The 14,814-nt window shown below is 48.8% G+C and overlaps 1 protein-coding gene across 2 annotated transcripts in view; it reads left to right on the forward strand.

Annotated features, from left to right (window-relative positions):
• Positions 1-14,814, forward strand: part of MGAT5B (alpha-1,6-mannosylglycoprotein 6-beta-N-acetylglucosaminyltransferase B) — an 80,700-nt gene that overhangs the window by 31,116 nt on the left and 34,770 nt on the right. For both annotated transcript variants that reach the window (XM_054278586.1, XM_054278587.1), the window contains exons 4-5: positions 13,162-13,274; positions 14,269-14,342. In XM_054278586.1, coding sequence (XP_054134561.1) covers positions 13,162-13,274; positions 14,269-14,342 — 187 coding nt within the window. The remainder of the gene's footprint in view (positions 1-13,161; positions 13,275-14,268; positions 14,343-14,814) is intronic.

The following is a 14,814-nucleotide window of genomic DNA, read 5'->3' on the forward strand; positions in this document are numbered from 1 at the left end:
GTGGATTTCTGAGCTGACTGTGATTTTTAGGATTTGTGGTCACTCCCAAGCTTGTCAGAGTCCAAGAATTATTTGCACTATGATCTCAGGAGCACTGTGTGATTTTTGGGGGTGTCCAGTGCAGGACCAGGAGCTGGACTCAGTGGTCCTTGTGAGTGTTATCTTACTTGGGATATTCTATGATTCCATGATTTCCTGAAGCAGCTGTCCCAGCTGCAGGTGTGGCAGTGTCTGCACTGCTGTGCTGTGGTGCAGCTGGAGGTGGGACATGCCAAGCAGCACCTGGCATGTGGGATGTGCTCCCTGAGCTCAGGACCCTTGCTCTGTGCCTGTACTCTATGGGTAGCTGTGGATCTGGTGGCTGTTCAGAATCCAGGGCTGATGTGCTCAGCATTGGAGTTGAGCAAGGTTTAAAATGTGCAGAAGGGCCTAAAATGATGCCCTGGCTCCCTGTGCTGCACATCTCAGCTGGCAGCATGAGAGGTGCCATCAGACCTCCCTGTTGTGACACACTGATTCACTAGAAAGACATTTCCCTGTGCTCTGGGAGCCTTTAAACATTCATTGATACTAATTGGAGTGTCAGTGCACAAATGGTAACTGGTGCTGGGGGAGCAGAGATGAAAAACCACAGGGGCAGCACTTGGGACAAGCTTGGCAGTGTGGAAAAGATGCCAGTGTGGATTTTGCTCAGGTGGAGCCTCAGGTGACACAGGAGAGGTGGATGGCAGGGATGTGACATGCAGGGGTCACCCCTGCCCTGCTGCATCCTGCTGGATCCCTCATAACATTCCCACCTCCACCTCCTGCCATTACTGTGCTTTCTCCTGCTCCCATCAGCATTTCCATCCCTCTCCTTCGCTTTCCTCACGAGCCTCTTTTGTGCCTATAACAGAAAACAGAGTCAGTGAGCCTGTAATTAAGGGCTGAGCTCTGCCACAGTGCCTGCACACCTGAGCTAGAGCTGCAGGGCAGCCGTGGAATGTGTGGTCCTGACTTTTATGTACCATCATTTCCAGCACTGAGAAAATATAATTTGCCTCAGCCATCGTAGGTGCTGGGGTTTTGTTGTTCTGAGGCTGGCTGGTACCCAAGTGAGTGAGATCACCAATAATCCCAGAGAGGAGTGGACAGGACTATTACAGCCAGCACTGGAAGGTGCTTGCTCACATCGAACGATTTTCTTGGCCAGTCTTGTGTTAAAAGAACCACTAATTTCAGGTGATGGTTGTTTCTCTACACCAGCAGCCAAGAGAGAAACTTAAAAGCATTTCTGTGGGCTGGCAGCATTGGCTGCAGATGGGGATTTGGTGTTTCAGATCTGCTGTGGGAGTGATGGCTCTGGGGCCATCACCTGGAGAGAGGATGGACCCACATCAAAAGAGCCTCAGGTTTTGTGTGTGTGCTCAGATGGGCCTGAGCTGGGGGCTGAGATCACAGATGTCTTAATTTGCAGTAATGGAAATTCAGGGGCAACGAGTTTATCACCTTTTGCTCCTTATAAGTCACCCCTAAAGAGAAATCAATTCTCTTCACCTGATTCTGCATCCAAACCCACCTGTCTCCTCTCCTTGTTCTCACCCGGCCTCTGAAGATCCTATTCTGGTCATGGGGCAGAGCATCTCCAGGTGAAGTAGCCACCACAGGGGAGTTTCTTGTGGGTGGGTGTTGGGGAAGATGAAACAGGAAAGCCTTATAAATATCATTGTCTGGCAAAAGATTTTGAGAATATAGAAACTACAAGCAAGATTGAAATGAAAGCAAGCTTTGAGATCCCTTAGTTACTGAACAACTGGAACACAATGGTGTGGCCAGCTGAAGGTAATCCCCTTTTGATGGAACAACACCCTCTGCTTGCAGACAGGCCCAAGGGTCAGAGCAGACCCTACAGCTTGGCAGAAGGGGCCCAAAGAGGAGTTTTTAGGGTTTAAAATGTAACACAGTATGGTAATGTAGTGATTCTTATAGGCTGTATGTAAATACTGTAGGATTTGTATCTTGTACTAAATTGGTTAGTGAGAATCAGAATATTCAACTCAGAAGATTTATTGTATTGAAACGGGAACTTTGCTCCCTTACCCTTTTACTCTCTTACCCTCTCATCCTCTCTCCCCCTCTCTTCTCTCGGGCCTGCTCTGAGCTGTGGCTGGCAGCTCCCAGCAGGGCCCTGCACCCAGGCCCTTTGCAATAAACCCCAAATTCCAGACCTGGCTGCAGAGATCTCTCATCTCCATCCATCCCCACCGTCCCACCCCACAATGTTCCTACACTGTCCCTGGAGGGTGACCAGCTGCAGTCCTCGGGACCCCTGTGCTGAGGTGGATTGGGCACCTCCAGCTGCCCCAGAACCCAGCAATGACTCCTGGACCCGGATCAGCCCCACAGAGACACCCAGGAGCTGTTCCTCGGGATCCCGGGATAGCACTGAGGGCTTGTCTCCTTCCCTCCCTGCCTGTCTCTTTGATCACCAGTGACCGACTTGAGGCTGTCAGGGAAAGATAATACAATTAAAGGGTGGTAATTTCAAAGGGATTTTACTCTTCAAAGCGTCCCTGCTTGGCACTGCTGCTGCCTTCGTCTCCTTCCCGCTCTGCACAGCTGCCAGCGTGGGCTTTGTGCTTCCAGTTGCCCAAAAGTGGATTAATTCTTGTTTTTACAAAGTGCTCTCCTGCTTAAGGCTGGATCTCCAGTGGAATCAGGAGGGCTGGGTTTTGCAGAGCTCCAGCTGAGGGGAAGGAGGTGAAGGCTTTGCTGAGCTTTATGGAATAACCTGTGAGCACTGTACCACTCCAGCAGAGGCTTGGGGTGGCTTTACCCCTTGGAAAGTGCAAGGAAAACTCTATATATGCAGGGTGGCATTAATGGCCTGCCTTGGAAAGCCTCCCAGATTTCCAAGCTGCAAAATCTTTCTTCCTCCAGCCCCTCTTCCTCCTGGGGCTGTCTCACTGAACATTCCACAGGTGCCTCCATTTCCAGCCGATAAAACTCTTGGAAAACCCAAACGTCCCGCTCCAATTTTCTCCCCCTTGGAAGAGCTGCCCAAAAGTTTGGTGGGCTGGCACACAGGCTGCACCTGTGAACTCCAGGGGTTGCTGGCTGCCTTCTCCAGCCCTGCCTGAGCTCCCTGCTGCCTGCATCCTGCCCGTGCTGGGAAGGGAAGGATGGATTCCCTAACGAGGGCCAGCAGGCTGCCAGTCAGCTGCAGGAAAATCAATACTGCTGTTAATTGAATGCAACCCTCATAAATCATCCAAGGGGAAGGAAATTAGGAGTACTTATGGAAGCCTCCTGGAGAGCTGTTTACTGGGCAAGGGAAAAATATTAGTTTGCAGGGGAAGTGTTGATCTCTTGCTGAAAAGTGCTTAGGAGGGAGGGAGGGGAGGACAGGGTCTGAGTGGCTGACCCAAGCTGGCACTGTAACCCAGCAGTGTTGGGGCTTGGAAAAGCCCTTTTCCAGGAGCTGGGCTGCCCCTGCCCACCTCATGCCCCAGGGACATGGCAGAGGGCAAGGCTGGGGTCTGCAGCACTGGCATTCCTGGTCATCCCTGTCCCCACGTGGTGGTTAGCCTGCAAAGGGTGTTATTTGCTAACGACTGATTAATCTTCAAGCTTAATTACTGCCAAGGCTCAGTTAATTTCCACACACTTTAAGTATTTGTTCTTGTAATCATTACATGACTCCATATTCCCCCAGTAATTAAAAGTCTCGCAATATGACACTAAATGGATGATGTTCCTGCATCCTGCCAGCCTGGCTCTATTAATTCCTGAATTGTTGCTGGTGGTGAGCTGGCTGCAGAGAAATCCCTGCCAAGGCTGTGGTGTCCTGCAGCCCAGGTGAGGCTGGAGCAGTCCTGGACACCTCTGAGCATTGGCTCCTATCTCCTGAGGGGCTCAGAGGGGGCAAAGCTGTTCAGAGCAGCCCAGGGAAGGTGGGACCACCCTGTGGTCCAGCCTGGCTTTGCTGGGTGCTGGTTCTGCTGAGCTGAGCTCTGCTGCAGGAGACAGCAGCCTCCCTCCCCAGCACTCACCTTCCTCACAGGTCCCACAGGCCTTTCCATCCTGACAGAGGGGATGAGCTTTTTCTTGTCAGCTCCTGAGGATGTCTGCATCTGTGGATGATTTCACAGAATCACTGGGTTGGGAGAGACCTTCAAGATCGAGTCCAACCCAGCCTCAACCCCTCAACCAAACCCTGGCACCCAGTGCCACATCCAGGCTTTGTTAAACACACCCAGGGATGGGGACTCCGCCACCTCCCTGGGCAGAACATTCCAGAAGTTTATCACCCTTTATGTGAAAAACTTTTCCCTGCTATCCAACCTGTATTTCCCTTGGTGCAGCTTGAGGCTGTGTGCTCTGGTTCTGTCAGTGCTGCCTGGAGAAAGAGCCCAGCCCCAGCTGAGCACAGGCACCTTTCAGGAGCTGTGAGAGTGATGAGGACATCCCTGAGTCTCCTTTTCTCCAGGATACACAACCCCATTTCAGTGTTACTTGGAGAGGGTGGGCAAAGTGTAGGGACTCACTGCTGCTCTGGAGTCCCCATTAGGATCAGGAGAGGACATAAATGGGGGAACTCAGGCCTGGCCAGCTGAGATAAATTGCTTTTCTCTTAAGGCAGAGCAGGGAGGTGGCTGTGTGCTGCCAGCAGGTCAGCAGGGTCCATCCATGCACCCACATTTCCAGAAGGGCTGTGGCACCATGGAAGAGCCCCACAGCCCAAATGGTGCTGGGCATCACCAGCATGGTGATAGGACAGGTGCCAAGGGATGCCCAGGTCACTCACACCCTCCCCTCCTGCTCCCAGGCTTGCACCTCCCCCAGCACCTCCTGCTCAATTTGCTGAAATTAATTCAGCAATAGGATTTGCTTTATGTTTATTTTTAAATTTTATTTTTAATATTTATATTCATAATTTTATAGTTATAGTTCATATTTATATATGATTATTTATATTTATATTTATATTTATAAAAATATTTACATTTATAATTATTTTTATATTTATAGGTATATTTATATTTATTTAATGTTTAATATTTAATATTTAATAATTAATTTTATTCCCATGCCAAAGTATTGACACACTGAAAACTGCTTTATCACAGGGCTGGCAAATGAGGTTTCTTGAATGAGCACCTGAGGCCAAGTGCAGTCACTGCTGCTTTTGTGCTCTGGTTGTTTTTGGGTGGCTGCACAGGGGCAGGGCTGGGCAGCGGTGGTGTGGGGCTGCCTTTACCCAGCCTGTGTGTCTGCTTTACCCCACAAGGAAAATCAGAGCCTGTTAACCTCCAGCAGATCCCCTGATTTTGGAGCAGACAGAGGGCCAAAATACCCCTGCTAAAATGAAACACAGCATGAGCACCAAACACACAGCTGGCAAAGGAAATGGGGGGCTGAGGAATGTATCTTGCCCCAGGGGATCCTCTGCCCCAACGATTCTGACCACAACTGGTGGTTTTGGGCTCACTTTTAGGCAGGTCCCTCTTAGTCAAGCCTGTGAGGCTGGCAATGCCTTCCCAGCTCACTGAAGGGAGTTTTTCCCAGCCTGTAGATAAATATATCTGATTTATGCCCCAACAAAGTGGTGATCCCATAACCCTCCTTTTCATGATCCCCTGTGTTCCCATAAATAAACCCACGGCTGCCCAGGCCTGTGGCTCAGCCCAGTTCTGCTCTGAGGGTCAGGAGGAAAATGAAGGTTTGGGCTTGTGGCTTCAGCTTTGTGTTCTGCTTTGGGAAGATCCCAAAGCACTTTGAGAGTATTGATAAAATATATAGCATTGATAAAACATTTTAATTAATGGTGTTGGTTATACTTTGCTGGCTGTGCTGGTGAGCTACAGGGTTTGGTTGGAAAGCTGGTTTTCATCATTTTTTTCATGAAGTTTATTGCCAGCTCACTGAAATGTCAGTCTCCCCCCCTGGGGTGTGTAGCCATGGGTTTTGGGTTAGCTCAGGGCCTCTTAGAAAAGTATTTGTGTGAGAAATATCACCCACAATCAGCTGAAATGAAAATAAATGGAAGTGCTTTAGTGAGCTAAATGCTCCTGCATTTATTATGTGATTTATTATGTAACTTGGTGTTGGAGCAGTTCAGTCAGGGCTCTGCCCATGCATCATCTGGCATTTGCTTCAAAGGAGTTTCCAAGGAATGCTCCCATCCCAAATCATGTTCTCTGGGATATTTTCCCAGGGTGAATTCCCAGTGAAGACAAACATGGCCAGAGTGAGCTCAGGTCTTTACTCAGGTGTTCATGGAGGGGACACTGAGCTGTTTGTGTCACCCTGAGGGGGAAAACCTTGGGATGTACAGAGACCCCAGAAATTACACTGGGAACAAATGCTGTCCTCTGTTTTTTTAAAAAATATTTTTATTACATTTAAATCTCTCCTCCCGTTGAGTGGCAGGAGCAGCCTGTGAAGAATAAACCCACTTCTCAGTGGCATGGACCTCCTCACATGTGCAAAGCCAGGTGCCACATCCCTGTCCTTGTCCAAGGAAAGGCACCGAGGCTCTGAGTGACCTGGCAGAGCCCCCCCCTCCAGGGGGAAGGAAAGCAGCTGTGCCTCAGCCCCTGCACTTTTTTCCTCCAGCATGACTAAATTTCTACCATGCTGACCATAAGCAGAGATTTGAGCTTTTGCTCTGCTCCCTGGGGGTCTGAGCCTTTGCCAGGTGGGGCAGGATGTGGAATCCTTCCTGCACATCCCATGCCAGCACGGGGTGTGCTGCCCTCCCACCACAAGGACCAGCACCCATCCAAGCCCAGGGGAGCAGCACTGCAGGGATGAGGATTAAATCCAGGGTTACAAGGCAAATAAACAGAAACTGCCCAGCTGAGCCTCCTGAGCCACTGTGCCCCTCGTGCTACACCTCCTGTGTTGGGGTTGTCGGTGTCAGGGGACTGTGACACAAATTTCATACAGAGCATCAGCACCCCAATAATCCCCCTGGGTCTGTGTCCTGCCCTCTCCCACATGGGCAGGCCTGGATTCTGAGTTTTTGGATACAAACCATCTCAGAGAGGATATACAGATACACACTGGGGCATTGATCTCCCAAAAATGTTTTTCCTCCAGCATGGATGAGTTTTACTTGTATTCTCTTATGTTTGTGGAGCAAAACTTTTAATTTCTCCATCTTCTTGAACATTTTAATGACTTTTTTTTGTTATCCAGCACTCTGATGAGGGCTTTTCCCCACATCCCTGGGACCCCTCAGCTTTCCAGCCACTGAGTTGGTGATTTCCCAGAGCTGGGTGACTCTGAGTGCTTCCCATTGGAGGGGATTTGGCATGAAGGGACAGATGGATAGATGGGAAGAACATCCTGAGCCCTCAGGGTGACCTGCTGGAGCTGCCCTTGGGGCTCATTTCTCCTGGAGATGTCCCAGCTGTTTGAACAGGCACCACCTCACAAGCTGCAGCAGGAACCAGGAGGACGGGAAAGATCCTTTATCCCTAGGCATTCCCTTTCCCTTCCCTGTGGGATTTCAGCTCCCTGGCCTGGAGACTGAGGCTGCTGTGGGGCTGGATGTAATTTGTGTCCCCAGAGCAGTGAAACAGCAGCACCAGCCCTGCTGCTTTCTGATCTGCTTTGGGTCTTTGGGCAAAGAACTTAAAAAAATATTTAAAGAGGCAAATGGCAGCACAGACACAAGTGGAAATCCTTTGGTAAACTGCTCTGTGCAAATGCTGAATTTGTTGATGTATTATCTTCAGAACATCTGCTTTTCTCCATCTGTATTGGTCTTCCCAAAGCCATGGCTTTCACAAGTTAATAGCAAGAAATATCGGATGAGCAAGCAAATATGTTTAGGGCTTGTATTATGAAGACAACACACAAAGAGAAAGAGATTCATCTTTTCATAATGCCACTTTTATAAAAGGCAATAAAAATACAGTGGCTTGTAAAGGGATAAACAGGCTGAATCCGAGCTGGTGCTGTGGAGTTGGGGACAAGAGCAAAGTGAAGGGAACCAAATTAATGCATAAAAAAGTGTCAGAAAACCCAACCTCCGGCTATATTCTATGGCAAATGATCTGTCAGTGGGGAAAGATACATCTTAATAGCAGTTTTTGAAAGGAGATGAATACTGTATACAGAGCATTATAAAGCACAGTGTGATCTGAATCCTAATCAACAGGGGGAAATATAAATCTGAAAATAATAAAGATGAAACCTATATTGATGGTTAGGAGTTAAAATACTGTATTTGCTGTAGTAAACGGTTTTAAGGTCCCAGGGAAAAATTTATTCTAGGAAAGCTGTGGTAATTTAGTGTAGTTTCAATAGCTGGCAGAGTGCCAGCACATTTTGGTGGCATTTAGCATGTCACTATGGAAAAATTTAAAAAGCAGGAAGGGAAAAGGCACAAAGCTGCTCCCTGGGCAGTGGTGGTGCTGGAAGAAAGGAGATTCTTTTTCCACTGGGCTGGTAAGGGCTGTGCTGGCATCCTGGCTTGGATCCACCACGTGGTGGGATATCCCTGCTCTGCTGAGCTATTGTTGAGCAGAACAAGCCACTTACCTTGTCCTTCCTGGTGTCTCCAGTTACTAACAACAAGGCATCAAACTCCTACGAGGCACAGAGAACCTTTTCACATTGAAGAAACACCTTTAACTGCCTTATTTTCTTGTCCCCTGCCTGGGTGACAAATCGCTGTGCTGATAGTTGATGTAACTTATGCTTAACCTGCTTGTCATCTCCTTAATGCCTCACATGAAATATGCTGCTCCTGTGATGGCCTTGTTACCCAGCAGATACAAACACAGGGACCTGTCAGTGTTCCCAGCTGGGAGCGTGGCTCTTCTCCCCAGGTGTGAAATCCCTCCCTCAGAAAAACCCCACGAGGGTTTGGTGGCATCCAGTTTGACGTGCAAGGGTGAGGAGCATGGGAGATCTGAGCCTGGTTCTGGGTTTCAAAGGGACTTTTCTACTTTTCTCCCTCTCCTTTTGATGCCTCAGGTTTTGGCTTTTACATTTTTCAGATTCTGTGCTACTTTTGAGCTTCACATGAGGGGATGGTGAGCTCTGTGCACAGAGCAGGGAGACAAAACAATTCCTGCTCCAGCTGGGCACCAAGGACAAATGATCCAAATCTCAGCCCAAGAGCACAAACACGGTGGGCTGGAGAGAGAAAAATAAGGATGGGACTGGATGGGCTAAAGATGGAATTGGACAATGAACTGCAAGATGCAAATGGAGCAGAACTGATCAAAGTGAGAGACCCCATGACTGGTTGTGCATTTTGGGGCCATTTTGGTTCATCTTGGGTGCAGCCCTGGCTGGGCTCTTGTGCTGCCCAAGGTGGATCCATTGAGGAGATCCTTTTAATAAATCCCTGCTTTACTCTTTAACTCTGTCCAGTCTCTGTTCTAGGTCAGCCTTCTCAAGGCATGACTTTCATATGTCCCAGGAGTCATGTGGACATTAAAAATGTCCCTTTCCAGTAATCCTCTGTGTTTTGGGGAAAGCCTTGTGGTGCTCATGCAATGCCCACCCTGTTTGGAGGACTGGAGTGTGATGCTCAGCAATACATTTTGTATCTAAGGTGAAATCTTTGTGTTCAGGGAGCAGCTGCAGCTTCACAAGAGCTGGGCAAGCTGGCACAGAGCCTCGGCCAGCTCCACCACCCAGCACTGTGGCTGCCTGGCAGGACAAGGCTGAGCTGGAAGAAAGCAATTTATTTAGGATAACAATCCTGATTTTTGTTTGAGCATTTTAATGGCTGCCCAGTGCTCAGCCCTGGCTGAGCTGAGGTCTGGAGGTCATCAGTGAGGAGGTGAGGGCTGAGGTTGCTGTTGATTTTTGAGACTCACCTGGTTCCTTGGGTGTTTGGGAGCAAGTGAGGATTGGGATAGCTTCTGGGAAGAGGCGGAAGCCGGACTGTGAGCTGATCTAAGTGCTCTGAAGGGTGAGAGCAGTGCTGCTGTGGCTGTGGTCGTCCTCCCTCCTTGCCATGAGTGATGGAGAAACCTGGGGAGCATCTTCACCAAGCCCACACCCTTTTCCTGTTGAAAACAGGAGTTTGGGCTCACTGGCTCTAAATTCACAGCATCCATGTGATGTTTCCTCCTAAATTGCCCATCCCAGGTGTTTACTGAGTGCCTCTGCTGGTGAAAAAAGGGTTGCAGAAGTGGGGGGTTGCGAGCTTACAGACCAGGACAATTTTATCTCCTTGGAGCCATGCTGACAAGCAGAGCTTATCTCAGGTTATTTTTGTGCCCATATTTTCCCAGGGCCTCACGAGCAGCCTCCCTGCTGCACTGGTTACGGCAGGATACCTGGGGTTTATTCTCTGCAAAGGTTGGAAGTGACTTGGGGGCAATGGTGTCCTCTGCATTTAATTATTATTTCTTAAAAGCCCAAGATCAGTGGCTCCCTGTGGAGATATGCAGCCTGAATATTGATGGTCGTAAACCATGCCAGAAGGAAAAATGTGGGCTGCTCGCTGCTGGCAAATGGACTTTAAATCAACAAGCGAAGCAGTGTCGGTTCATAAAACCTGGATTTTTTTAGCCTTGAGGACAGAGGTACTTTAAATCCCAGCCTTTGGGTTCACTGATCTGCTGGAGAACAAACATAAAACTTCACCACGAAGGACCTGACATCAGCACATATTTTTTGTGCCATGAGTATTCAAGGTAGCCCTTTTGGTTTTGCTCACTGCGTGTGACATTCCCCTGTATTGTAATGACCTCAGCGGCAGCAGGAGGGAAAACTTATGACCCAAACACTGAAGAAGGGAAAATTATTTAGTGGGATAACTCGTGGAGATGTGGTGGCTGTTTGCGGTGGAAGTGGCAGATATCTGAGGCTGGAAATGCAAGATGTGCTGGGGGTGTGTGTTCTATCCCCATCTGTCAGAGCTGGGGCAGTTCTCTGCTGTTCATGGGGCAGTTTTTTCTTTATCTCTCCCACAGCCAACCCTCCCTCCAGGAGATCTCTGCTGTCCATGGCCACTGAGTGTCCCTGCAGGGCTGATCCAATCCCAGCATCCCATGGGGAGATGCTGCGCCCAGGGGAGGAGCCAAGCATTCCTCCCTGGATCCAATCTGAGCCTGGCACAGCACAGCAGCCTTTGCCCCCTGCATTGCCAGAGGAGCAGCTTTCTGCTGCCCTGCATGGCCAGAGGGAGCCCAGGCCCATCTGCAGCAGCCCTGGAGCTGCAGAGGAAAACTCCCCCCTTGTGCAGGATCCCTGCTGCAGCAGAGCCACAGCTGGCACTGCAGGAGGGCTGAGCCCCCATGGGATGGGGCTGGGACACCACCCTGACACACAGGGGGTCAGGATTGGATTCTGACTCTGGCAGTGCTGTTTTGTATTAACACATTTGTATTTTTATATATTTGGCAGTACTGTTTTGTATTAACACATTTGTATTTTTATATATTTTTCAATGTTTTATTTTTTCCTCATAAAGAACTGTTATTCCTACTCCATATCTTTGTTTGAGAGCCCCTTAATTTCAAAATTATAATAATTCAGAGGGAGGGGGTTTGCATTTTCCATTTCAGAGGAGGCTCCTGACTTCCTCAGCAGACACCTGTCTGTTCAAACCAAGACACAGGAGAGGTGTTGGAGTGGGAGGGCTCATTCCTTGTCAGGCCTGGCAGGCTCCACTGCTGATGGATGGAGTTCTCTTTGCCTTTTTCCAGCTTACACCAGGTTTTAATTGACACCTGGCCTCTTCACAGGGCTCTGTTTTCCTGTTCACACAACGTGTTCCTTTAGATGAGTTCAATGGAGCTGTTCACCCAGGACAGTGTTGATTCCAGGTTTGATTCCATGGAAGCACGTGCAGCAATCCAGGCTGGTGGGATCTGACCTCAAGCCTTGGTGGAAGGTGCCTGTGGGCTTTTCTGGGGCTGCAATGCCCAGCTCAGCCCCAGCTCCCTGTGCCTGCACAGCCCTGCCTGCTGCTCCTTGCCGGAAATCCACTCACCTGAATCTTAGAATCACTGAGGCTGGAAAACCTCTGATATCATTGAATCCAACCATTAACCCAGCACTGCCAAGCCCATCACTAAACCCTGTCCCTAAGAACCACATCTGGGTATTTTGGGGACACTTCAGGGATGATGATTCCACTGCTTCCCTGGGCAGGCTGTTCCAATGCCTGGCCTCACTTTCAGTGAAGAAATTTTTCCTGTTATCCAATCTAAACTTTCCCAGGTGCACCTTGAGGCTGTTTTGTCTTGTCCTGTCACTTGTTCCTTGGGAAGAAAAACTGATCCCCACCATTGTGGATGGGCTGGATCAGGAGATCCACATGTCCTGTGTGTTTTTCATCACTCTGCTCCAAACTCAAACTTCCTCTGCCATGCTCAGTTTTACCTTCTTTTGTCTGTATTTTTATTCTTTTACTCATTTTTTTTTCCAGCACAGCTTTCTACTGCAGGACCAATTATCACAGCAGAGGATTTTCAAACACAGCACACCTAAAATAAGAAAAAACCAATTTTTTGCCAGTCTATTTAATATTTTTCCTGCATAAAATGCACAGATGGATCCATGTTTGACAGCACACTTCAAAAAATGGCAGAATATGTATAAAACACTGATTTAAATAGGTTTTCAATCAAACCTCCTGGAAAGCAGTGACTTCTTTGCCTGTTAAATGCTGCACCAGGTATTCTGTGTTTCATCCTGGAGCTAAGTTCAATCTGCTGGGTATGGATTTCTCTTTGAGCACTTCTGAGTGTCACCACCGGGACACTGTGGTATTTTCTGAGACCCCTGTTGAAGGGAGGAATGATGAATCTGACTCCATGTTTTTAGAAGGCTAATTTGTTATTTTGTTATATTATTATATTAAAGAATACTATACTAAACTATACTAAAGAATAGAGAAAGGATCTAGACAGAAGGCTAAAAGATACTACGGAAAAACTCGTGACTCTCTCCTCAGAGTCTGACACAGCTTGGCCATGATTGGCCATTAAGTAAAAACAATTCACATGCTGGATAAACAATCTCCAACCACATTCCAAAGCAGCAAAACACAGGAGAAGCAAATGAGATAATATTGTTTTCCTTTTTCTCAGAGGCTTCTCAGCTTCCCAGGAGAGAAATCCTAGGCAAAGAGATTTTTCAGAAAATATGACAGTGACAGAAGACATCAAATTCTCAGGGTTAATTTGGTTTCTTTCCCAGGTTCCAGCCAGCAGCTGGGTTGATGGAGAGGATCCAGGCCATAGCTCAGAACGTGTCAGACATTGCAATAAAGGTGGATCAGATTCTCCGGAACAGCCTCCTGAATGGGAAAGGTCAGTGGTCCCCGTGCCCCAAACCCCCTATGTGTTGTGCTGTGCCCATGGGAAGGTCCAACCATGACAAATTTGGTAAAAATCCCAGAAATGGAGGCTGATCTTGAGGCTGCCTTCCTTGGGAAACTCGTGCGTGACAAATCTGAATGGCTGTCAGGAATAAATGCTGAAGAATTAAATGCAAAATTAAAGGTGAGGAGCAGTGCACAAGCACCTGGATAGAAAAATTTGGTGGTTTGGATCCAAATTCACAGGGACTGGGATTCAGCAGCAGGAGAGACATTCCCATCCCTCTGTGGCACTGCTGGGAGGGCAGCTGGGCTCTGCAGATGCTTCCTCACATGCTTGTGTGGTTATTGGGGTTTAGGCTGAAGATCCTTCCACTGCCTCTTGCACGTCATGCTTTTCAACTATGGGCAAAGGAGGGCTTAGAGGAGGGCTGGTGGCTTTTATTGGCCCAGCCATGGAGGGAGAAAAGATCCTGATGCCATTTTAACCATTTTATGGCTTATTCTGGAACTCACCCTGGGAGATGAGTCTTCTTCCAGCAGCTCAGCAGGACAGTTTTTATTGCAAGTTTACAGCATAAAAGGCTGTCAAGTGCTTCCCTAGATCCTGCAGCCTGCTTACAAGAGTGGGGATAGGTGGAATTTGGGGAATTTCCCAGGCAGAGGGCGCAGGGAAGCACTGGAAATGGATCTGGAGATTTGGAGAAAGGGAACATTCCCAGCATTGAAGCAGGGTGGTTTCCTCTGTTTCTTCCCTGTTTTGGGAAGAATGCTGAAGATGCTTCACATCTTGATGTCCTGCTCCATCCAGTGGGATGGGGCAGTCTGCCAGCCCAGCTGTGGCACCAGTGAACATGCTTGGGGGCTGCCAGCCCTGTCCCATCCCATCCCATCCCATCCCATCCCATCCCATTCTCCTCTCAGCATTTCTAGCTGCTCCTCTGTCACACTCCAGCTCTCCCCATGCCCAAATTGTCTCTCTGCAGGGATGGAAGGCAGGAGGGATCAGTGTGAGGTGCCCAGGGACCCCAAGTACCCCGACTGTGCTGGGAAGGTGGAGGTGAGTTGGGGTCCCTTGTCTGGGAGAGGGTCTCCAGCTGGGATGGAAGGGCCCAAAACAGTGACCCTGGGGGTTAAACTGGGAAGGGCAGTGGGGAATGGGATGACTTCCAGGATAAAATGTTTGTTACTATTGGAAAGGGGCAGCCCATTGAAGGAGGACGAGCAGAGCCTAAGGTGTGGAAAGCAAAGCAGGGCTGTGCTTTGAAGAGAAAACACAAGGGAGGTGTCCAACCTTCTCTGGCAGCTTTGCTACAGAAATGGGATTGTTTTGCCCCAGTAATACCCTCCCCAAATGTGCCTTTAGCTGGAGTGATAGAAAGCCCTGAAGCCACAGGCTGTGGCAGAATCAGCTGTGGGCCTACCTCTGCCTACAGCCCTCCCTGCCTGCAGTCTGTGTTCAATGCCAGAAGTACAGCAAGGAGGAAACTCTGCCATATCACCTCTGAATTTCTGGAGCATTCCCTGGGGAA

The sequence above is a fragment of the Melozone crissalis genome, unplaced genomic scaffold (genome assembly GCF_028551555.1).
Source record: "Melozone crissalis strain CALT ecotype California unplaced genomic scaffold, PUWL_Pcris_2 ptg000026l_1, whole genome shotgun sequence".
In the NCBI taxonomy this organism is placed as follows: domain Eukaryota; kingdom Metazoa; phylum Chordata; class Aves; order Passeriformes; family Passerellidae; genus Melozone; species Melozone crissalis.